This window comes from Talpa europaea, assembly GCF_964194135.1.
Source record: "Talpa europaea genome assembly, chromosome: 4".
Lineage (NCBI taxonomy): Eukaryota > Metazoa > Chordata > Mammalia > Eulipotyphla > Talpidae > Talpa > Talpa europaea.
This window is the reverse complement of record NC_140070.1, coordinates 96310245-96335908: the sequence shown is the minus strand read 5'-3', so window position 1 is coordinate 96335908 and position 25664 is coordinate 96310245. Positions and strand designations below refer to the sequence as shown.

At 38.6% G+C, this 25664-nt stretch overlaps 1 protein-coding gene across 1 annotated transcript; it reads right to left on the bottom strand.

Annotated features, from left to right (window-relative positions):
* Positions 1 to 3378: 3378 nt before the first annotated feature.
* Positions 3379 to 20176, bottom strand: QTRT2 (queuine tRNA-ribosyltransferase accessory subunit 2; the record flags this gene model as incomplete). The annotated part of the gene is made up of 8 exons (XM_084231563.1): positions 19965 to 20176; positions 19156 to 19211; positions 17433 to 17509; positions 15480 to 15692; positions 10847 to 11046; positions 8239 to 8390; positions 5794 to 5911; positions 3379 to 3610 (listed from the first exon to the last, which is right to left on the bottom strand). Exons 1-8 carry the CDS (start codon positions 20162 to 20164, stop codon positions 3379 to 3381), a joined length of 1248 nt encoding a protein of 415 aa, XP_084087689.1. The 5' UTR covers positions 20165 to 20176.
* Between the last annotated feature and the right edge of the window lie 5488 nt (positions 20177 to 25664).

The following is a 25664-nucleotide window of genomic DNA, read 5'->3' as shown; positions in this document are numbered from 1 at the left end:
GATGACCAATAACTCATTATCCAAACTAGGGCACTTCTGAGAGTAAAGAGATAGTGTTAATAATTACTCCTGGACCACAGGTATAAAGCAGGATTGTCGTAAGCAATGAGGATGTAGGGTTACCCTAATTCACATTGCTTACACTGTGAGTTGCTTCATTTTTCTTTGTTCACTGTTATGTGGGGAATGAGATCATAAAACAGGGGATCTCAGGAGCAAGAAGAGAGAGAAAAGGCACAAAAACAGGAAAAGATAGGAAATTTGGAAAAAGGAATATTGAAATGAATGCCAGTGACACCAAACCTTTAGGTAACTGCAGAGGTTTTCTGGTGACTGGTTCAGCATGTGAGTTTGACCTTCCTGGCTCCCTGCCTTATAACAGCACTGTCAGTTTTAATAAGCTGTAATCCCGTAGCTACGAGCGAGACTAATCAAACTGCAGAGAGCAGCCTGTTCTTAATCAGGAAGGCATAGGATAATCATTTAACTCTGTGGATTCTCAGTGAGCTCCAAGCTGCCTCTGCAGAAGAAAAAAAACAAAAATGATTCTGGCTAACGTGGTTGCTTACACACTCTAATCTTGACCTTTCAATGGTCTTTGTTTGAAATTTTTATTAAAATGATTTGATTACAAAGTATTTGGTTTAAGAAATGTTTTAGAATAATCTTTTCCCTTTATTCCCAGAGAATAATAAAGTATCCCTCCCCCAAGGCAAGTAGACCTCAGAGCCTATTGATTACCCAAATCCACTTTATCACAGACCCAAATCCTTTCAGCACCACTCAGGGTATGATTAGTCCCTACTCTGAGACTGGGAAGGATTTAGGGACATGGAATGGAAACTCACACTTAGCACGACAGACCTACAATGCCATGGGCTACACACGCCAGTGCCAGCTATTCCCCACTGGAGGCTGAGAGCCAGTGCTGACTTGCAGGAAAACTCCAGAAGCACCCTTTCATTGGGGGCCGGGAGGCCCTCTCATGGCTCTTAGCCCTTTCAACCCAGAAGCAAGTCACAAGAAGCTATTGAGTGCTTAACTGTTGCATTTTAGTCCCAGCTTCAGAGGATCTGAAGTCTAACCTGGAAGCTGACTTGTGATAGACCTTTAGGCAACTAGTCACTCTTCCAGAAATTCCTGGGAGGCACTCAAGCAGGATACTCAAACTTCCTGAAACTCAGTTCTTAGCATAGGAGAAAAGATTATTCTGAAACATTTCTTAAACCTCACAGCAAGCTCTGAGGGTCAGTGAGATGAATGGGAAGCATTTATTAAGGGGCCCAGCCCATTAAAAAATGCTCCAGATTGTGGTTATTATTATTCTTATTATGTGTCACCGTCGCCTTAAGGCCCCAAATCATATAATTTAAAGAGAAAGCTGTATTACTGAATAACATTTCCTTTTTGGATTCTGCACTTAGCGTGAGTGCTCTTAAAACAATGACAGCTGATGGATAAATGTAGAAAAAGAAATTTTCCAGTAAGAAATTTCTAGAACATTTCTGGTACCATGGAAATTTAATATTGTTTAATAGACCTGCTACTACTTAGAGGAAGCAAAACAGTATTTTTTTAATTAAAAATGCTTATTGGATATTGACTGTAACAAACTTACATTATAGGAAAGAAATATTTTTCAAATGTTCTAATAAGACCTGGAAAAAAGGACAATATTAGGCAGAATTTTCAGTGTTTTAAACACAAATAAAACCCACCAATTTTATATGTATTCTGGGATTTTTATTATTATCCCTTCAACAGTGGATTTGGCATTAAACAGGAATATAAACACAGGACAAGCCCAATCCAGTATATTTCAAAACAATCAGATCTTTGAGAATAGAAACTGTCTTCCATAAGTACCCCTTGCCATTGGTGGAGAGATTATAAGAATGTCCAGGAGATTCAAAAATTCATGCACTTTCTTAAGCCACTAATAAGAGAAAACCATCAGATGGACACTCAACACATTAAAATACAGTAACCACATAACAATTACAAGCAATGTTCAATGATGGCCACTAAAATGAACAAACAGCAAAGTGGGACATAAACGTGACAAACAAGCCATCTTTTTGGTTTTGTTGTTTTTAAAAAAACTGTACACATGTGTATATATATTTGTATTTTGTATAGAAAATCTGACAAATATAGAAAAGCACAAGAAAATAAAAATCACCTAGCACATCATCAACATGAATGTTATTCCATTGGTTAGAGCAGAAAATTTTATAGAATCAGAGATGATCTGGAAAAGTCTTCCACCCTCCAGATCTGCTGCTGCCAATTTAGCAACTGCTTTAAAATCTACAAACCAAACCTATTCAGGCTTTCAAGTGCCACTACTGTTGTCTGATCCCTGACATTGCTTCATTTTTCATCAAGCCAATAGTGATCAATAAATAAGGACAAGTAAGGCTATGTCCCTCATCTAAAACTCTATGTTTCCCAAATATTAGAACTAGATAGAAACACAGAAGTTTATTTAGTCCTATCCATCATGAATGTCCCATGCAGGAGGAAACAGGATGGAGAGGTTAAATGATCTGCCTACATGTCACAGCTGAGTAGAACTGAAATTTGATTCTCTGATTGCCAGGCCAGGGCTCCATCTAAGTGAATGCAATATGAATGAATCTCCCCAATTGCTGGGGCTACAGTTATCATGTGGTTAAACTATTAAAGGCAGACCATAATGAATCTCTATGATTAGAGGAAAGTAGTTAGGCAAACTTTCAGCTTCTAACGGCAACTGCATAGGCCATGTGGCCAAGTAAAAGAGTGTGCCCTGGACCAACCGGTCATAGGGGCAAAGTGTAAGCCCCATATTCCACCAGGAATGCAATGCTGGTGAAGTCACAAGAGTCATTTCTGATTGACTGCACTGCTTGGGCAGCTTGGAAGGCAGAAGTGTCCAAAAGAAGCTCCTGAGGATATAAAGATTACAATAAACTCTTGAATCAGATTCCTTCTCCAGTCAACAAACATAAGTCCAGAGAAGCCATGCTACTCATCAATTCATCTCCCTTCAGGTTCCAGTTCAAGTTAGTGAACCCTAAGAATCTCATCACCCTTACTTCAAGGGTGTCACTTCACATCTAGTGTCTTTGACTCAATGAATCTCTATTGACTAAAAGAGCACAGAAATATTAAAGATCAGGATTCATTCTTTCTGATCAATGCAGGTCATTTAAGTCCCAAGAGGAAATCTCTTCAGCCACATGTACAAATATTCCCGATTTGAACAGACCTTATTCTCAAATATGAATGATTAAAGCTAAGACCACTTTGTGACCTCTTCTTCCCATAGTGCAACAGTGGTATAGGTGCAATGTGACAGTCAGACTTGCAGCCACCAGTCTCATCTCAAGCATCTCAAGATGCTTGCCTGCGAATGAGCTCTTTCAGCTCTGCCAGTCTGTCATTTTTCAGTGCTTCCCGGATGGAGTGGAAAAATCCAAAGTAGTGTTCAAAGTTGTGCATCATGAGCAGGACCCCAGCCAACAGCTCCTTGGTCACTAGCAGATGGTGGATGTATGCACGAGTGTGATTCTTACAGCAGTAACAGGAACACCCTTTCACCACCGGGTCAAAGTCTTCCTGGTACCTGAGAAAGGAAGTTACAAAAACCTTCCAGAAGTAAACACAAGAAATCCACATCCTCAGCTATCTATTCTGTTGGTGCAGTAACCAATAGCCAAAAACATCACTGGCAAATGTGATAGCACTGTGGTCAAAAGTTAACAAAGCAGGGTGACTCAGGAGATGTCTTCTGATGACAGTCTCCTTGACTGAGAGCTACATAGAGGTCATATGCTCAGGTCCCTTATGTGGAGCATTGTTAGTAACACTGTAAAGACACAAAACGTCAGAAAATGGTGTTCCGGTAAATGACACTTCTCTTTGACTTGCCACCAAAACTAGCATCAGAAGATACGGTGCAACCTTTTTCTTGCTGGCTTTCTGAATGCACAAAGCACTTTTACAAACACAGTCTCACTCTATCTCTGCAACCACCTTTGGAGATAGGCATTTTTATTGTCTTTTTACTGATGAAGATTACTAAAGAGGTTAAGAGGGAGCTACAATGCCAAGATTTGACTCCTGGCTCCAATACTCACTTGAGCAAGTCCCTATCCTCCCTGTGCGCCTTCATTTTCTCAACTGTAATGAGGGTAATAAAAGGGCCTATTTTATTGAGTTGTTGCAAGAATTGAGTTAATATACATATATATAGTAAAGGGCTTAAATACTGCTGAGCATGTACTAAGCACTACATATGTGTTGCCTGTCATCAGCGTAAAAAAGGAATTAAATAATGGCCAAGGTCACTGACGTATGAACAATGTTAGGATCTGAACTCCAAGACCGTCCAACTTCACATCAGGTATTGATCATACAAAAAATGCAATTTCCAGCTAAATCTAAAACGGAAGAGGAATTTTAGTAGTAGCCATTTATATTAGCCTACCATTTCAAAAAGAAGAAATGAATCACTTTAGCAACTTTTCAAGAAGTTAAATATGGTAAACATCACCATTTCAGATCTACAATCAAGAAGCCCCTATAGGGCCTCCCCGGTGGCGCAGCGGTTGAGCGCTGGGTTGTGAAGCTGCCCGCAGCCTCTACAGCGGCCAGTTTGATCCCGGGCTGCTCCTCGGCCACCGGAGGAGGGTCCCAGATGGCGCGCAGACCTCTCCTGCCGCCCGCTGCTCCCCTCAGCAGTGTACTTGGGTCCTTCTGGCTGCTCTGCTCCCTGCTCTGGCTCTGGTGAATTCTCTCACCCTCCCGCGCTTCTGAATGTACCCAGTCCTTGTATAAATAAATAAATAAATAAATAAATCTTTAAAAAAAAAACAAAAACAACTCTTTGTCAGTTCTTGCCGATAGCAAGATAATTTTGGAGCTTTGGAGCCTTTGGTAGATTTTGCTGCTTAATCAGGGGGCAGACCAGCCATCTCTCTCAGCATTTTCCTGGCTGTCTCCTCCCGTCTGCAGTCCCACCTCAGAGTGATGCCACCCTTAAAGCCCCTGAGCACAGGTGTCCTCACTTACATATGTGCATGCCCTGTGCTCTCTGGGCCCAGGTGTCCATAATTACAGGTGTGCGACTGCAGGTGCTGGTCATAGATGCTAACAGTGGGAGGGCATAAAAAGCCTGATAACTTCATCTACTCTGCAACTGTATAGTTAAGAACGAGGACCGTCACATTCTCTGACAAATTTTCAACTCCATTCATTAGTTAGACCAGTCTGAATCCCTACAATGTCCAGTCATAGAAGATCAAAACACCCGAGCACAAAAAACATGCACTGGTTCACTGATTATTACCACTTTTGGCCAAATGCAAATTTATAAAATACACAGTTCATTCTTTAGAGAAGCATATATTTTAGACTTATTTAGATACATTTATATGTATGAGTATCTATATACAAAAAACACCCTGCTTAAGTTCCTTAAATTTTAAAAACTTTATCATTTTTTATCTTAAAATCCTTGTTTTGTTGTCATTAAAACAATCAGAAACAGTAAAATACACCAAGCAATGGATTTCATTTAATGTTTGACAACTTTTCTAAAAAATAGTTATCTAGTATTAGTTTTCTTTCAAAACAAAGTATACAAATCCATCTGCAGAAAAGTTTTTCCAGAATTGAATTGAAAAAATCCCCAATAATATCCCACTGTAAATATTTTATGAAGTTATCAACCAAAAAGAGAATAGTTACATAAACTTTTTTAAAAGATCAGAAGTCAAAATCTAAACTTTAAAAAAATCTCCTTACTTTTTTTCCTTCAGATTAATCTCAAATGATGTCATTTCTTGGTTGTAATCAGTTGTTTTAACTTTCTTTGTTTGATCCACAAACTGTATTTCTCCCTGTGTTCCATTTTGTTGCAGTACTAAAGGACAAACCAACAAAAGCCTTGAATGAAGATCAGAAAGAGTGGCCATTGGGAAATGTTAATTATTATTTCATGCTCTCTGACCCTTTAATTTCACTCTTGAGAATTTAACCTGAGAAAATGACACAAGAAAAAAAAAAAAGAAATATGGACCTAATGTGGATAATATCAAAACTTCGAGATTCGACAATACCTAAGCAAACCATAGTTACCAGTACATAAGAATATCTTACTATTAAAGAATAATTTTATAAAACAGTTGTGTGTGTATATTTTTGTGTATGTATGTGAGAGAGAATGAGCATGTGTTAGAGTTAATGTCTCATCATGATGTACAAATTAACTGTGCTTTAGAACTGCTTATGTTCCAATTAGATTAGAGTGGAATATGGTTTTAATTTATGTCTTCCTTGTGGAAAATCTGGACCTCAAGGAAATGCAGATTATCCAGAATTAAACAAGGATTCAAGTTGTTCCCTTGAACCTTCCCCTTTAAGAAAGAACCTTCCTGAAGCCGCAAAAGAAGCATCAATCACTATACAAAGAGCCGGCAGCTATGAACAGGGGCAAGTAGATAAGAACTACTTCTGGGAACAAGTTATAACAATCTCAGAGTTGGCACACAGAGAATGGACACACAGTCCTAGGAAAGTAATTCTGTCCAGGTCAAAAGAAAAAGAGAAGTGTCTGGGGCACTGAGCATAGAGCTGTTAAAATTTTGCCACCATGCATTTGCATATTGATGTGGGAAAGCATAATAAACTGTTTGGAAAATCCTTATCACTAACTAGGTAGAATTGCTGCCTATATTAGGTTATCTATGCCTTTGGAAATTTTGCTTTGTAATTGGCAAAGGTCTTTGATTTACATATACAAACACACACCTAAATATGACTGAACTTCAAAAAATGTTCAGACCATTTTAGGTTTTATAATCATAAAGAAAAGTGGCATTCTGGGCCTCCCCGGTGGCGCAGCAGTTGAGCACTGGGTTGCGAAGCTGCCCGCAGCCTCTGCAGCACCGGTTCAATTCCCAGCAGCTCCCCGGCCACCGGAGGAGGGTCCCACATGGCGCGCAGACCCATCCTGCCACCCGCTGCTCCCCTCAGCAGTGTACTTCGGTCCTTCTGCCTGCTCTGCTCCCCACTCTGGCTCTGGTGAATTCTCTCACCCTCCCGCTCTTCTGACTATACCCAGTGCTTGTATAAATAAATAAATAGGTAAATCTTTAAAAAAAAAAAAAAAAGAAAAGAAAAGTGGCATTCTCTGGCCAAAAAAAAACTGGTTTGTTACAGAGAACTCAATGACTTACAGTTACTATGTCCTGGTGGAAATGATTAAGCTTGTAAATGAAGCTATTAACATTTATAAAGTGTCCATGGTATGCCTACACATACACATTATATAATGGTCTGCCTACAGAACAGTAAAATTGACCTATGTGTAAGAATTTCATCAACGTGATTTAACTCTAGAGATAATTCAACTAAGATTAATGGTTAAATTACTTTATAAAAGTGTAGAATCTTCTGAATGAAACTGTAATCACTTGTGGGGAATAAAATGGACCTCTAAAGAAGTCTCTGCCTCTGCATGAATTTAAGGTTGGTGTTGACAGAGGAAGAGTTAAAGGACAGCAGGAAAAGTCCCATGAGGCCCAAAAGGAACACAGGCATGCTACTTTCTCCTGAAAAACTGGGGAGAAATTTCAAGAGCGCTCAGTCCAAAGTCTGTATCCCAGTTCCTTTCTTGCTGCCTTTTAAATGTCAGAATCTGAAACTGATTTTCCTGAGTTCAGAATAACTAAACAATAAAAGAAAATGGCAGTGCTTCAAAGAAATAATAGAAGAAAACAGCTTTTACATCTCATTGTGTAAAAAAACCCAAAGTAATGCTGGGATCAGAGGGAATGAGACTCCCTGTATTTTAATAGCATGGGGTTTGCAAAAAGCAAACAAGAACTCTCTTGTAGAAAAACGAATTAACTTTTACCAAGCAGTTCAAAGGTTTTCTTTTCTAAGATTTTCATCACTATTCACTTTTGAATGTTCTTTTTTCAGGTTGTTAATAGAAGAGGTTTTGTTTTTCTTGGTTCTGCTCACTACAAAATCACTTCCTAATACTGATGAGCTACATGTATAGTATTAAGTACCTACTTTTGTGTGCCAACATGCCAGGGCGTACAGATAAGAAACAAAGATGTTATTTTATAAAAGGTTGGCTTTATAGTATGCACATATTTCTGACTTGTGACTGAAGCCAAAAATTAAGAGGAAATAGAAGAAACTCAAGGATAACACAGTGATTAAGTTCAAAAGACCTACATGTCTCTTCAGGATTCGGCTGGTAATCAAAGCTGAAAGTTAGGGCACATCCCCGCTCTGTCACTTGATAAGGGAAAAAACTCTCAAACAAGTCCACTCCTCTTTCAATACACTCAAGCACTTCATCTGGCCGACTAATTCCACAGATGAGCCTGTGAAAATAACAAGAACAGTGACACAAAGACAATGCCTCATGAATGATCTCAGACACTAAAATCCTCCTCCTAATCACTGTCTTCTGTTCTTAAGAGTCTTCCCAGAGGATCTTATTAATAAAAGTAATAATAAATGAAAATCCAGTCATGGTTAGTTAGTGTGTGAGATAGCAAATCATAAGGTGTGATGGAAAGAAAATTGGGCTTTGGAGATAGAAGGACCTGGATTTGAATCCTAGCTCTGCCCTTTTATTTACTTGCTGTGTTAACTTTAGGAAGGTTTCTTAACCTCTCTGAATTTCAGTTGTTTCATTTTAAAAACAAAAGTAATAATACATACCTCATAGAGTCATTCTAAGGACTAATGAGATATTTGAAAAAGTGTAGTGTAGCTTCTGCCCCCAAAGAGAAACTCCTAAAAAATTAATTTCTTTTTCACACTAGTCTTATATTAAACCATACAGCCTATGTACCCAAAGAATAGATTCCTTTAAGTGTGCAAAGCTGTGTGATTTTTTTCACTTTCAAATACTTTCCATGCCTTAGCTGTATCTTGCTGTAATTCTTTTTTTTTTTTAAATAGGCTTTTTTTTTTTAATAGAGGCATGTTTATTTATTTATTTATTTGTTTGTTTGTTCATTTTGTTTATACATGCACTGGGTACAGTCAGAAGCGCGGGAGGGTGCGAGAATTCACCAGAGCCAGAGCGGGGAGCAGAGCAGGCAGAAGGACCGAAGTACACTGCTGAGGGGAGCAGTGGGCCGCAGGAGAGGTCTGCGCGCCATGTGGGACCCTCCTCTGGTGGCCGGGGAGCAGCCGGGGATTGAACCGGCGCCACAGAGGCCGCGGGCAGCTTCGCAACCCAGCGCGCAACCGCTGCGCCACCGGGGAGGCCCCTGTAATTCTTTTTTAATAATTGGTTCAGGAAAGTCAGTTTTATCTACTGTATTCCTCATAGGTTTATTTGCAAAGCAACTCTTGTTCTCCAAATTTCAACTCTGGCCATAGGATTTAACAATGTAGTTGGATTCCTTTATATTTTCTCCCTGAATAAAAAAGTCTGCACAGTAGAATGAAATGGTTTTCTCAGAGGTAATGGGTAAAGCATCCTGAGAGTTTTATTAACACTCAACCAGGTTTTGCCACCGACACAAAATGGGGAGATTCACTAAATCAGGGTTGGCCAGTTGGTACTGTTTTTTTAATGCTTATTTTTCTACCCATCCACAATCCCTTTTTATGAACTGGAAGAGAAAAACTTATCAACTTCCTGATATCTTAAAGAAGTCAAAGAAAGGGCTTATGTAATATTAAACAACCATAACATTTAAATTTATGCTGTTTTTTTTAACTACAGTTCTAGGACTCCATTCCAACTGAAACTGGCTTTTCTACATACTTATAGAAAGAAAAACAATCCTAGCTTTCAAATCCAGTAACAAACATCTGTGAGCACTTACCTAAAAGAAGTGCAAAAAATGATTAGAAACACTAGTGCTGAATTGTTGTTTGCACCAGAAAGACATAAGCACAGGAGCGGGAGAAATAAGCAGAGAGAACTAGGTTAAAAGTGGGGGCAGATGCTGGCTCGGATGATAGAAATATATCATCCTGGCTGCTGTTTACACAAGCATATGCATGTGTCAGAATTCACTGAGCTATAGGTAAGATTCACATACTCTGTTGTAAATTATACAAGGATTTTTAAAAAAAGTAATAAAATGACATAATACTACACACTAGTCCTAAATTATAAAGTAGCACCTCTTAATTAAACATGTTAATATATCTGCAGGAAAAGGCAAGTATATTCACATCAAGTGGTATAAAAGACTAGTCTTTTTTTAAATAAAAGAAGAAAGAATTGGGTAGCCTAATAGGATATCAGCCACACTCAGAAACTTGGAATTTGTAGCTTTGAATCTCACAGATCATCTCTCACATTGTGAATCTGGGTTTTATGGAAAGAAACAATCCTCCTAGTGCTGCCAGTTCCCTTGATTTAAAAAAAAAAAAAAAATGACACCACTCACTACTTGTCTCAAATACAAGAATTTCTTAAAAGTCCGATTTATCAGTGGAGCCCATCTTCATTCCTTAAGGCATCCCAGATTTGTCTTCAACCTTTCCTGATTAAGGCCAGAATTCCTCATGACTTTATACTTGTCCCCAGGCACCACATCATAAGGGAGAAAGAACAAGCATTGTGTTTGCTACAAAATTGAGGGGAATCAGTGTAATACTTGCTTTCACCTACAATGAGGAACACATGGCAACTGTCTTCTGGCCTGTTGTCTGAAATCAAGGGCAGGAAGGCCTTGAGAGAAACTCCCCCTATAGTCAGCCTCAGCAGAAAGGCCTCAGTCTAGAAAGGACACACTCACACTACTATCCTCAGCACTCCTGCTCTGTAGCCCTCAAGACCTGGCCTGCATCCTAACTGAACACTAGCCTTGGTTTGTCCTCTGGCAGCTCCTCCGTGACTGATGACAGCAAGTGCAGTCTGGTCTCCAGGGTTGCTGGATCCCCTTGAAAGCCATCCAGAAGGAAGCCACCTACGGGCCTCATGGCTGTCTGACGTGCTGATCTCAGCCTCTCCTCCAGCACGTCTCCACCTTCAATCACGCCAATGATGGTACTTTTCTGTAGGCCCTGAGGGAAACAAAAGAATAGGCTGTTTTGAACCATTTCCAGTAGCAGAAGCCTGTTTAAATGAACCTTACATGGATGCCCAGTGGACAGAAGAGACCTCAGAATTGCTGCAATTGCAGGGTTCAGGGGAATGGCACTCCCTCCACCCCAAGAAAAATAAGAGCTCCAAAGAACACAGTTTGAAAGCCACTCAAACAGGTAAGAAAAGACTGGGGAGGGCCTCCCCTGGTGGCGCAGTGGTTGAGTGCTGGGCTGAGAAGCTGCCTGCAGCCTCTGCAGCACCGGTTCGATCCCTGGCCGCTGGGTGAGGGTCCCACATGGCACGCAGACCTCTCCTGCCGCCCGCTGCTCCCTCAGCAGTGTACCTCGACAGTCTGCCTGCTCTGCTCTCCCCTCTGGCTCTGGTGAATTCTCTCACCCTCCCGCGCTTCTAACTGTACCCAGTGCTTGTATAAATAAATAAATCTTTTTTTAAAAAAAAAGTTGTATTATTAAAAAAAAAAACAGGGCCTCCCCGGTGGCGCAGTGGTTGAGCGCTGGGTTGCGAAGCTGCCTGCAACTGCTGCAACGCCGGTTCGATCCCCGGCTGCTCCCCGGCCACCGGAGGAGGGTCCCACATGGCGCGCAGACCTCTCCTGCTGCCCGCTGCTCCCCTCAGCAGTGTACTTCGGTCCTTCTGCCTGCTCTGCTCCCTGCTCTGGCTCTGGTGAATTCTCTCATCCTCCCGCGCTTCTGACTGTACCCAGTACTTGTATAAATAAATCTTAAAAAAAAAAAACTTATATATTAAAAAAAAAAAAAAAACAGAAAAGACTGGGGAGAAACTGAGGCAATTGATGTTTGTAGTCATGCTTTAGCTTAGATTAGCTGAGATTACATTAAATGCACACTAAGCAGGGACAAAAGGAATGGGTTTTAACTTGTTTAAGTAACTGCCCAGGCCTACATTCAAGTCTCTTCAAAGATAACCTTAAGAACTGGGGAATTGTCTGGCCAGGACAATTGACTATCCATTTACAGCTACAATCCTCAAAAATAAATTTCAGATGGCACTAAGACCTACACATAAAAAAGAAAGAGTTATACAAATATTAGAAGAATATATTGAATATTTGTATAATCTTGGGATAAGAAAGACCTTCCTAGCTTACAGGAAAAGCTAACATTGTTAAGTATTAAAACTTCACTAGTAGACTATGCCATCAACAAAAGCGAAAGAAATCTTACTTTTTGGAGAAACAGATAAAGGCCTACACCACAGAAAAAACTCCAACAAATCCTCTAAGGAAATGACAACCCCATAGAAATCCAGGCAGATATGTGAGTAGAACTTCAGAAAAATAAATGTGACTGCCCTGTACACGCATGGAGAACTAACTAAACCTCACCAGTAAGGAAATGCAAATTGAAAACAATTAGATACCATTTGTGCCCATCACAGTGAGAAACAAGTTAAAAAAGATAACAACACAGTGGAGGTGAAAGTATTAGAGAAACAGCACTTACACACCCTGATAACTTGAAAGTACAATTAGTTCAGCCTCTTGGGAGGGCAACTAGACAACACTTATCAAAATGTCAATGCTTTTATCTTTATATCCTAAAGTTCCATTTCTAAGACACTTTCCTACAAATAAATTCATTCATATGCACCAAGGCATACTTACAAAGATTTTTAGAATAACAAAACAATGGAAACAATCTAAACACCCATCAATAGCGCAAAGACTTAAATAAATCATGGTATATTCATAGTTTGGTTTCCCAAGAAAATACTTGAAAATACAATCACACGCCTATAATTAAAACTACATAAAGGTATTCCTATATATGTGATACCATATGTATGTAGCTCAAAAAATAAAGTTTGCAAGGAAAACCCCAAATGAACAGTGGCTCTGGTAGAAGACAGGAATGAGCAGGGAGCTTGACAGGTTGTGAAGAGACAATTTCATTTCTTAGTTTAAGCAGGAAGGCTACAATCAGGCTATTTCTCCAGAAAGAACATTTGGCGGCTGTGTAGAGAATGAATTATGGGTAAGTATGGCTAACAGGTGGGCTAAGGAACAACTTGAATAATCTGGGTGAGATATGAGGATGAAAGCAGTGGCTGGAAATAGGGTGAAGAGGAGATATGAAACTTTGCTATCACTGGTCTAGGGAATATATGGAGAACAGAACCCAACTACAGAGCCTTAGGGAACTTCAAAATTTAGGGGAATCAACAAGAGGATCTAGTGAATAAGAAGGAAGATGTATGCAGACACACAAAGCAAACAGTTATACAGACATGCCTCTTTACATGGCACAGCCCTATCTGGGAACTTCCTTTTCATATGTGAAAGAAGTATGATCATATATTGTATTGTCCAAAATGGAACACACTGAAGAGTAAAGGAGGGCATTCTGTCAACACAATAATGTAAGCAAGGGGAACAGAGAGAAAGGCCCCAACATTCAACCTATACACAGAAATTGTGTGAAATGATGGCACTGATTATAACACAGAAGAGGAACTCATCCGGCCATCCTTGTAATCATGCTCTGTCACACTCCATCCTCCTTTCTATGTATCCAAACATCACTCATGCTACTAGGATAATTACTGGCTGAAAACAACTGCCAGAAGCAATACTAACAATTCAGAATGCTACCATACTAAGCCAACATTGCTACTAAGCATTCTATTCAGAATAACAACTAAGTTTCTTCTAATTATTTCATGTATATTAGCTATACTACCCAAATTTTTATTGCTAAACGCAAAGAAAACAATATTCCTCAACTCAAAGCACATTGCCACAGTGGGAACTAACTGATGCTCAGGATTGTGCCACGTGAATGATCTCAGATACTGAAACTCTCCTCCTGATGACTGTCTTCTGTTCTCCCACTTTTGTTGTCTCCTAATGAACACAACCTTTCCCTAATTCATTAACTCTGCTATCAGGATCCCTTATTTACCACTACAGCTTCATCATCTGCACTCCACCATAACAACTGACCATCAGCAGCACATACTGAGGGCTTAGGATGTGTCAGGCATTCTGTTATGTGATAAAGACAGAAAAACGACACACAGAAATTAAGCTTAAGAGGTCACGCGAAGATAAGTACATAAAGAGTGAGGCTACTCTATAGCTACATACAAATTAAAGGGGTGGCAAAGGGAGGACAGAACTTCCAGGAAGGGTCAAGGATAGAGTCCAAGAATGATGAATGGGATGAAATAAGCTGGATCTTAAAGCAAGAAAAGGAAAATGGCTGGAGATGAGAAAAGGAGAAACAGTTTAGAAAGAAGTCTGTGTACGGGCACGAAGAAATAAAATCAGATAAGACCTCAGGGAACTGTAAGTAACTCAGACGGGCCACAGTGTTGGCAACAAGAGAAAGCAACCAGCACTGGGTTGGAGGAGTGAGCAGAGGCCAGGTCACAGGAGGCTGCCCATGCTGCAGAAAAACCAAAGTGGAGAATCATTCAATTCTTTTAGGGAAGTGGGCAGGACACTCATATTTGTGCTTTCCAAAGATCTCTTTGATAGCAGGCCCAGAGACGGATTAGATAGAATTGAGACCAGAGGGAGTACGGACAAGAGAATGGTAACTGTCTATATGAAAGATGATGGTGTTATTATGCCTCAAGGTGCTAGTAAGAAGGATGAGAAGGGGACAGACTGTAGATATATTTAGGTAGATAGAATCAAAGGAGTGAATAAATTGCATATTAAAGATAGTCTTGACAAAACAAGCAAGCTGACCATAGATCCAAGGCATACAGCAGGGGAGAGCAAAAGTGAGGGGTCAAAACAGGGGAGGGAAGAGCACAAGGGACCGTGGAGAAGGATTCTGGGTGCTGTGGTGGAGGACTATATCTGAGGGGAGAAATCAAATACTGTCCAAAAATTAACAACAATGTAAGAAAATAAATATAAAAAATTAAACAATGATAAAGTAAAAGCAATCTTGAAAGACTCAGATTTCTGGGCTGAGGAACTTAGCAGATGCCATGAGCTGAGAAAATATTGATGGAGAGTGAAAGGAAGCGTTTGAGGAGACAAGAGAGAGAATTTGGTGACCTCTGAATCTGAGGTGCGTATGAAGGATAGTCTAGTGACAGAACATGCTAAGGCCCTTTTATATAATTATGAAGTTTAGCAGCGTGAACTTGATTACATACAACTTTAGAATTAGTCAACAGTTAAACCAAGAGGAGGCTCCAGGAAGAATACAGGGAGTTGAATAGAAAAAGAGCCTAAGACCGAACCTAGAGAGTAGCAACCCTGACAATTCAGGGAGGAAAACTAGGAGAGCAAGAGAGAGCAAGAAGTGAAGTGCAGAGAACTAGGCAGAGGAAGAGAAAAAGTGCTACTAGGGAATGTCAATTATGGAGAGTTTCTAAGAAACAGGAGCAGTAGTAAGTGGTGCAGACTTACCTCAGCTTTTTCCTGTAGCTGAAGACAATGATCCAGGAATAGAAGTGATCGGTCAACAGACTTTCTGGCTCTTTTTATGGAAGTTGCTTCCGAGCAAGATGCCTCTCCATCTGACAGGCACTGGAACCAGTCTGGTTGTAGTGCTTGCTGAATTGCCATGAATTTGGCAACAGTCATTTCTACTCGTCCTCCAACACCCCAAACCGACACAGACTGGCAAGATAATGAGGAATCAGAAAGAGTAAAATGCAAATAAAAAGAAGATAAAATGATAAAGTAATACCGAATTTAATTCCTCTTTGCAACTGGAGAGATGGTGGCAATTGAGTATCCTAAACATGGTGGGTATAGAAGGTTTCCTGTACCATATTCCAAATTCTATAGAAACGTCACAGCTCAGAGATCCTTCAATGGCTGCACAAGCCTGCTTCTGTACTGACACCTCAGAATTCTGTTCTACTTTTCTAGTTCAGTCTTCCATTCTCCCTTACCTCACCACACTTGCTGTTCCTCAATATACAACAGACTTGGATTCTTCAGTCTTTAATCACATTTTATTTTATTTTTTTTAAAGATTTATTTATTCATGCATAAGAACTGGGGTACAGGCCAGATTTCGGGAGGGTAAGAGGATTCACCAGAGACAGAGCGGGAAACAGAACAGCCAGACTGACTGAAAAACACTGCTGAGGGGAGCAGCGGGTAAAACAGGAGAGGTCTGCTGTGCCGTGTGGGTATCTCCCCAGCTCTGCAGAGGCTACGGACAGCTTCACATCGCTGTGCTCAACCGCCTGTGCCAACAGGGAGGCCTTTAATAACATTTTAATTTTCAAATAAAACACCCTTCCCCTACTTCCTTGCCTGGTACAATATTATGCATCCTTCAAGACACGGAGTTCATATATCATCTAATGAGTTTGCAAATCTTCATGGATAAAAACAAATCACTCACTCTTTTAAGCTCTTACATAAATGTGTGCTTATTTCTTTTATAGAAAAAAAAAGTCTTTATCGCACTAATGTATATTTGTCTTACTAGAGCATCCCAGTTCATATCTGTGCCCCTAAAGCAGAATATAAGGTCTCACACAATATTGTTTAATAGATGGGGAGGTTGCATCTCATTTTTGAATTCTGTCCTAATATAAATAGTAAAAAATACTATTTAAATAAATGCTTTCTCCCTTACAAATGGGATAGATAAATTAGGTTAAAATATTTCCTCCTGAATTCAAATTATAAAATAAAAAGGAGTATAAGGCAGAAGAATAATTTAAAAGTTATCTTAGGTAAGATTAACAGATTTAGTTGACATCAATAAAGTGTGTGCCGGAAAAGTAATTGCATTTGTAAAATAGCAGTATACACTGAACCCCTGTCAGAATGTTGTCCCTGGGGACAATGAAATGAGGCCATGTCTCCCCATTTTATTTAAAAGTGAAAACTTTTAATGAAGGCCTTTTGATATTATTCTTCACTAGTTAAGCTCTCTTGGCTGTGAACCCAGCTTTTTCAAATTCTGTTCTAGAAGCAAGCAATATTACATTGAGGTTCTACTATATATAGTTATACATGTGATAACACTCATCAGCAACTTTCTCCACTCTTCCTGAGGTTGTTAAAACTGAAAATAAAGCATGGCAGCAAAAGACTTGTTTTCTACCACCATTGCAATTTCTTTTTTGGGAATGTACTTAACCCTTCTTCACCCCAAAATTTTTTGCAACAACTGAGAAGCTGAGGATACATTCCTTACTTTAACCCCATCCTCAGCCAGCACTACCCTCATACCTATAAACCACCCAACCCATTATATTCATAAAAATAAAGAGAAGGCATAAAGGGGTCAAGAAAGGGCCAGCATCCCAGTCAGCAGAGACCAGCATCTGAGGGATAGAGAAGGCTGACTTCCTGGTTCAAAGCTGCAGCCTTAGAGGCCTTCCAAGAACACACCTTATTTGTAACATAACCAGTTGGACAAGGGCTAACTGGATCGTGCAGGGAGCAGTATAACAGTGACTCTGGCATGCCTGTATAAAATAAAAAAAGAACAATTGAAAGCACTTAAGTTAATAATTACATTGTGTTATAACAGAGAGCAGGTATATAATGTGTATACAGGATAAAGCAACTCTAAGCCCAGAAAACTTCTCCTACCTGATCTTAGAATTAAAGGAAGCATATCAACATGAATGAAAAAACTAAAAACCTATAAATCTAAAAGAATTAAATGCAAAAGTTCATGTTTAATGATGAGTTTCCACAAAAGGTATATCTTAAAGCATGAACCATGATGAAAGTGTTGAATGATACATTGTCCCTACTTGATTTGTTTTAAAGAAGAATTTAGTGTCAACTGTGTTCATTCTAGATACCATTCAAAGGCAATGAGCTACTAGAAAGATGAAGTGACATGGCTAAAAGGTGATCTCACTAACAGTAAGGCCATCCATACCATGGGTTCCCAGGGAATCCAGGGAAGCTGTAAGATACTGCAAATGGACCTCACTTCTAGTAAGTTTCATTGATTTAAGAAGACAGTTTTTTAGATTCTTCAATCAAAAAGATAATCATTTTTTTAAAATCCAAAAAGATGTTTAGCTAACCATATGTGCTTAAATTTCATATGCTAGCCAGTATTATCATAAGAAAAAAAAAGGGTTTCACTGAAAAAAGACCAAAAAAAAAGCATGTTAAAAGAGAAAACCTCTGCAGTCTTCCACTTTATTTTGAACAATTTCAATTATTATAATTAACTCTAGAGAGCTTTATATTAGCTATTGTCACTTAATTATATGTTTGTATGTTTTAAAGATGGTTATTAAAATTGGTCTTAGATAAAGGAAAACGGTATCACATAAATTCCTCCACTGAAATATAGGGCCTTTAACAACCAACAAGTCTTCATGCAGTTTCCTTCAGAAGCAGAGGACTTAACCAATGGAAACTGGATTTTCATTCATGCAAGTGAGCCTTACTTTTGGGAAAAAGCTTCAGCAGAAAGTGGTCTAGAATTGGCTCTCTAGCTGTCACTGCTAAGCTTTTCCTATAAATAAATGGACATGTACATCTGCATATAAAATCTGCATATTTCTGGAACTAAAGATAATATTAACATATCAAATATATGAACTCTTCATCGTCTGCCTTTTGCTCTAGGTGCAAAAACAATGAGAAAGCTATGGTTCTTAGGCATGCTTCCCTGCAGTTTTTCACCTCTGGGTCATTGCTCTGTGCTTGGAGTCTCTGCCCACACCTGTCAACACCACCACTGCACCCCTCTCCTGACCTTGCTAACTCCTACTCTTCCTTGACTCAGATATGGTATCATCTTCTCTTCCAAGAATCCATTCTTTAGTCTGACCTCCTTGGACAGGTATCCAACAGCAGGTTATGTGCTCCCCACTTTGGGCTCTCACAGTACATATATATCTCCTAGTCCTGCAAATGCAGTCTCCACACTTCACTAGAATGACCTGTTTATCTCCATTCTACCCAGGCTCTGTGTTATATGAGGGCAACAGCTGTTTCCTCTTCAATTTCCAATCCCCCATGCCTACTTTTTGAATGCTCAATACTTATTAATGAATAAATGAAAGATCAAAATCAACAGCACCTCCAAACTCCAAATTGATACTGTTTAAGTTATATAACAAATAAGTTATTTAATTTTTACCTATAAACTTTCCAACTCCCTCCTTATATTCTGCCAAGACTTCATGATGTTCTGCTCTGTTAAGCAAAACAGAAAAAAAACATAATAATGAGTCATTCTACAAGTACTCTATACAACAACTGAAGCCCTCTTCTACTCACAAGCTACGTGACAGTAAATGTAGTCTTGAACAACAAAATACACCATAATTCAAGAATCCCAACTCATTAAGCTGGGTTTATTAGCTAGAGCACTGGTCTTCAATTGCAAGTTACTCTGTAAAGGAAGAAACTGACAAAAATCAACTGCTTCAGCATATATGGATTTTCTTCTTCCCCTTACCCCTTTAAAATCATTAACACAATTATGCTGTTATTTGATCATAACTAGTTTTTTCAATTAAGTATAAAGTCAGTATGCATATTACACAAAATAATCTTAACTCTATTAGTTCTATTTCCAGAACTAGCAACAACTAATACTAACACCTGTGCAGAGGCCGAAGAAACCCTGACATTGGTGCATGAAGACTGCCCCCTAGATGCCAAGTTTAGCTGTCCTGGAGCACTCTCTGCCCTGTCACCCCTGAGGACATGGCAATGAAGGCAGAAGGGGATCACTGCTTTGGAAAAAAAATAAAGTAGTTCTAACATGTAGTTCTGGCAGCCTGTGACTTCCAGATTAGGGCCAGATGGTGTGTAATATTTAATATTTCTCTTCGATTTCATTCTAAAAATCTACAAATTTTGTATATATAAGCAAAAATTCTTTCTACTGTATTTTATTAAGGTTCCAGAGTTGATAATTGAATGATCAAATCTACTACTTACAGTGATGACAGTGTAAGCTGAACCATGGCAGGAACCCTGTGGATATTATGCAGTGTGTGATGGGTGAGGTGTGGGGCAGAGCCAGTCCTGGTGTACAGAAGGCAGCCGGGAATATCCATGGTGCCGTCACCAGTTTTGCCCAGGTTTTTTATTTTCCCTAGACGACAGCCATTAACTACTTTGGTAAGATTCAGCTTCATATTAAGAGATTTCTCTAGGGCCTGATTAAAAAAAAAAAAAAAAAAGGGAAGCGCATTAATTCAGAAGGGGTTTCATTTCAGAAAGGGCTTCTAAAGGCTATGCATTGTACAGAGAAAGCAAACAATTAAAAAAAATGATAGCACATTTATTATTAATTTCTGTCTATGTTTTTTTTAAGATATCAGAAACAGGGGAATGGGAAAAGACACAAGAGAGAATATGATGCCTTCCCCACAACCCCAGGGCGATAGGATGACATCAACCAAATCTACATTCAGTCATGGAATTTTTGTCAGAGCTGATGAAAAACAAAAAGAAGGATAAAAGTAAAGACTAACCATGTAAAAAGTACCATAAAGCCACAGTTACACTGCTTAAGTTACAACGATTACTGATTTGATCCTCTCTCCTTAATTTCGGAGAAAATTAAGCAACACAGCAAATTTTCCTAATTATTTAAATGAAGAAAACAGGTTCCCAAACAGCATTCTGGGGTTTATTAAAATATATAGGAGGATATACACCAAAATGTAAACATCATCTCTGAGGGGTGGTATTATTTTCTAGTTATTTTTGTACGGTGTCCAAACAGAGGTGAGAAACCACCTGGAGTATACATGCAATTCATAAACAAGTTAGCATTACTTCTATATTTAAGAGGGAAAAATATTTGTTTAAATAAGACTATAAAGATATACTTTCTAACTTACAAAGATACACAGAGGGGGAAAAATCAGGAAACACTATCAGTTACTTCGTTGGATGCTGTTAATCATCATTCAGTGAAACAATTCCTGGGCCTGCTTTCTAAGTGCACTACAAACCTTGGTAACCATGCCTGGCAGATACTGACAAAATGTCACTGTATATACCAACATTTTACAAATACTTCATTGCACATCTACAGCTGGAACTACCCCGGGCTTGGTCTTCTTGTCACTTGGGTTCAGTCCACTTTTATTAGCAGATAAGTTATTACAACTATGTAAGAGACTCCAACCTTAGATCTTGTCCTCTTAAGTTTTATACTCTACCATACTCTGAAAGTCACCATTGTGTAAGATGCTACCAAACAAATAAGCATCATCTATCATTAATCCAAAATATTCTAGAATGAGAATATTACCTTCTGGGGGAGTCATATATTATGATATTGAAATAAAATAGTCAATACAGTGTTTTGGAATTTTAGAAATAATACTTTCTGCACAGTTCAATAAGATATTTCATGTTAAACATGAATTAAGTGTTTGAGGAAAGTCTGATCAATTTTCTATGACTATAGCTTTATTTACTATTTCAAGTTAGCAAAGATAAGAGACATAAAACTAAGTTATTGGAAATCACAGAAATGGAGACTGTTAAGGTAAAGAAGTTATGCTTTAAAAAAATAAACTATTTAAAAAATGTTATTATGCATTAAAAGAAAAAAGCTTATACCAAAAAAACTTACAAATACAATTATAAGCTAATAAGAATATACTCTAGAAATATAATACAAGAATCATTATTTACACAAGGATATTCCATGTTGATTTATCAGATATTACACATATACTTATTTCCAGTGATAAAAATATTTTTTAAACTAATAAGTTTTAAAACCATTTTTAGCAAAATTAAAGGCCACATTTTGCAATCTAAGTAAGCTCTGGGAATTGAAGCAGGGAGAAGGGGGAACACAGAAATAAGAAATGAACTTTAAAGTTAATTACATCTGAAATGTTCATGTAGCATCCTGTAGGGCAGAATGTACTAAATGGTCCATTTTTCTCTTTTGTTTCTCAGAATAAATATTCTGTTATTCTGACTGAATATGACTGCTATTCTAGAATAAACCAAATATGGAACACTCACTTCTTGAAACATAAATACGAAGTAATAAAAATTCAATGGACCAGAAGTATTAAATACTGCAATCACTGAATCATCTCCTACCCTCGCACACACCTGCGAATGGAAGAAACAGTATTGTCTGGAGCTATTTCACAAGGGTTAGAGATAGGAATTTGCTGGATCCTTCCCTTTCTCCAGAAATTCTGTCTCATCTGAATTGTTTAAAGTTGGCAGAGCATTGAAATTTATACTCAAGATGTATTTTTGAAATTAAGTTCATGTAACAGTAGGAAGAGCCTTCACAAGATAAAACTAAATAATATGTTTGAAAAGTAAAGTTTAGGATTCTAAAATGCTACCAATTTTTATATTTATCTCTCTCCATCAAACCTATACTTTCGATTTTCCAGTTTAGTAACATAAGAGATTGACAACCAAAGATTGTGAAGAGCATGAGATAGTCTGCTTTTCTATGCTGAGTTAACACAATTCAAAGTATAATAATAAATACAGTATTTTAGTAAACCTCTGTTTAACATCCCAGTAATGTATAATTGTCATTAGACTTCAGCAAAGCTGAAAATAGTTTAGAGTCCCACCATTTTAACACAGACCCCAACCTGAGAACACCTCATCACCATCATAATGCCCTCTGTCATTTACAATAACATATTTGAGTTTAGGCAAGATTAATCTCAATCTTAGTCCAGAACCCAGGTCTCTTGCCCTTTTTATTACTATGCTCTTTTTAGTACATCTTTTAAGTGAAAGTAAATCAAACATGCTACAAGATGCAGTCTATCTTTTTTTTTTAAGAACATCCTGCAGCATACCATGACCACTAATTAAATTTTTCAAAACTGTATATGAAATCTGTGGAACAACTTCCTTATTCTGAAATATATTGTAGAATATCAAGGAACTGGTTCTCAAGCCCTTCAATCTACTCCAAGAGAATGGAACTCAAAGAAGGGCTCAAAGAATGGCCTCCTGCTATTTTCTTAAAGGCTTCAGAGGCATGCACTGCTTGGTGCGCTGGTCACTGCTTCATAGGCATGCACTGCTTGGTGGGCTGGGATCTAGCCTTTTGCCTAGTCAACCCTGCAGCTTGATCTTGTCCACATATGGCACAGATTCTTCTTCAGGATGACCCAAACAAATCAACCTGAGAAACTACAACAAAATCAGAAAGCACATATTTACTCTGAGAAACAAAAAAGGAAAATGGACCATTTAGTGCATTCTGCCCTACAGGATGCTACATGAACATTCAAATGTAATACAGTGTGAGCACAGAACCTAGAATAGGAAATGTAATTAACAATTGTATAAAAGCAAAAAAATGAAACCCACTGTTTCTCTTAATATAACCAAAATCAGATTCTCTAAGGACATAGAAGTATTCTTCAAGAAGGGAAAAGCAGGTAGACCTAGAAGTCTAGACTCTTGGTTGTCAAGACTCATCTTTGTCTCGGGAACGTCTCAGTTCTATCCTTGTGGAAGGAAAGAATGAACATGTTCTAGGAGCCTCTATCTTTTAGCAGAAAAGCCTCTATTGTGATTAATCATCCACTCAATCCTGAAAGCATTTTCTCATATCTCCTCTTCCCACTCTTTCCTTAATGGAGACAGAATCTTCTTCACTTTCAATTCAAGGACAGTCATTCTAAATTCTTGGTCGTTACCATAATCTTAGATGAAGAGATGGATTCTCCAGTGATGCAATGTATAAAAATTTAATCCACCTATCTTTTAAGATGAAATTCACAATCTTCAGTTTAGTATCTGAATCCACTAGGTCAGCTGGAGAGAAAAATAACACTTGGTTCTCTCCATAGTGTGTAATTCTGAGTCTGTGTATTCACGTTCTGCTGTTTGAATTTTCTTGACTGCCTATGGTAGTCATGAAAGCAAGAAAAAGCAAATGACTGTGTTTCAGAAGATGTTTTGTGAAAGGTAAATGGTGTGATTTTATGTATTAAAAAGACGAATACAAATACTACGAAATCTGAAGAAATTAAAGAGAATGTACTTCAGTTGGATATCAACATTTTAAAAAATAAAACTTTGTCCAAAGCTAGAAAAAACAAGTTTTCTTTTCCCCATCCACTCTTTAGGTTATGGAGGAATGGGGGAGAATAAAGAAAAATTGGTTAATACAATAAGAGGCGAGAAGAGGAAGAAACCAAAAACACATCAAAAATAGAAATACAAAATATGTCCAAATATGTCAGTAATCACAGTAAAAGTTAACACATTAATTTCAGTCATCTTAAATAAAAAAGACAATAGTATCAGCTAAAAATTACTGGCCATTTTATATAGTAACTATTAATATGCATTACTAAATCAACCTCATAAGTTAGATGTTTTTATTTTGTGCATTTTACAGATGAGGAAACTGAGGCTAGTAAAGTCAAGAGTTGGGAAGTGGCAAGACCAGGTATCTGGCTTTTGAAGCTGTACTCTAATAGGCTAGCAGCCTATTAACAGTCCCATCTGGTTCATAATCACATGCAATGTTTACTTATTAACTGTAATGTTAAGACATAATTTTATAAAGACATTTTTCATTTTACTATAGTGTTCTTACTGTTCTTGTTTTCCCTTATCTCCCTTCTCTGCCTCTATCCATCTTCTTAGCCTCTACAACCTATCTCCATACTCACTCAACATTTAAACATACATTTAAACATGATGCAATTTTCTGCAATGTTTTTGTCCCAGGAATACAAAATGTATATATTTCCTGAAGAAGAGACATAGAGCCTACTTGCCCTTTTAAAATAGCCACTTCATGATATTGTAGTTTGGATACAACACAATTTATTAAACTATCACCCTTCTGAGGGACATTCAAGTGACAAGGTTCAAGTGCAGATTCTATGATCTCTGCAATATTGTGAGGGCACTAGCTTCTCTAACCTTATTTTCATCTATCTCAAGTCTACTTTGGCCTAAGTTTCCTGGCAGAATGCTAGGTATACATTGATTTTTTTTCTAATCAGTAAAACACCCCAATGACTTAAGTACTATCGCCCTCATTGTTCCGAAGAGTAAATAGAAAGTTACCTAAATTAGTTGCTAAGGTCGTACAACTACAATGTAGCTCGTTCCAAAGTCTCTTCTCTACCTATCGAACCCATGTATCCCAGAAGGATCTGTCCCCGGGAAACCTAGGCTCAATCAATAGGATAGATTTACCTTTATTCCATGGGTCATCCCCAGGGACCCCCGCGCACAGTCATTCATTCGAAATCGTCCCAAACCTCCCTAGTATTCTGGGCAGTCCAGAAAAAACAAACTTCCGGTAGAGAACTTGACCCTCGAGCAGAGACCCGCTGAAATGAGGTCCTTTTCTCTGAAAGCTATGGCGAAGCTCACAAATTTGGGGACACCATATACTACAGAAGCCAAGATACACCTGGTGACCCACAAAAGGGAAGGTAAGACATGGCGGGAGTTCTTCAAAACAATCGGGAAGAGTCTGGGCGCGACGCGGCTCCCCAACTTTTTGCAGCCCTCCACCACAAGGGAAGGGGGCACTTACCTGCACACCTCTCAACTTTTTTGACCTGAAGACCCCCCTATAACTCCTCACTGTCCGCTACCACGTGTCGTGTTTGTAGAATTCCCGGTACCCTAAACCTCCGCCTTTGACGC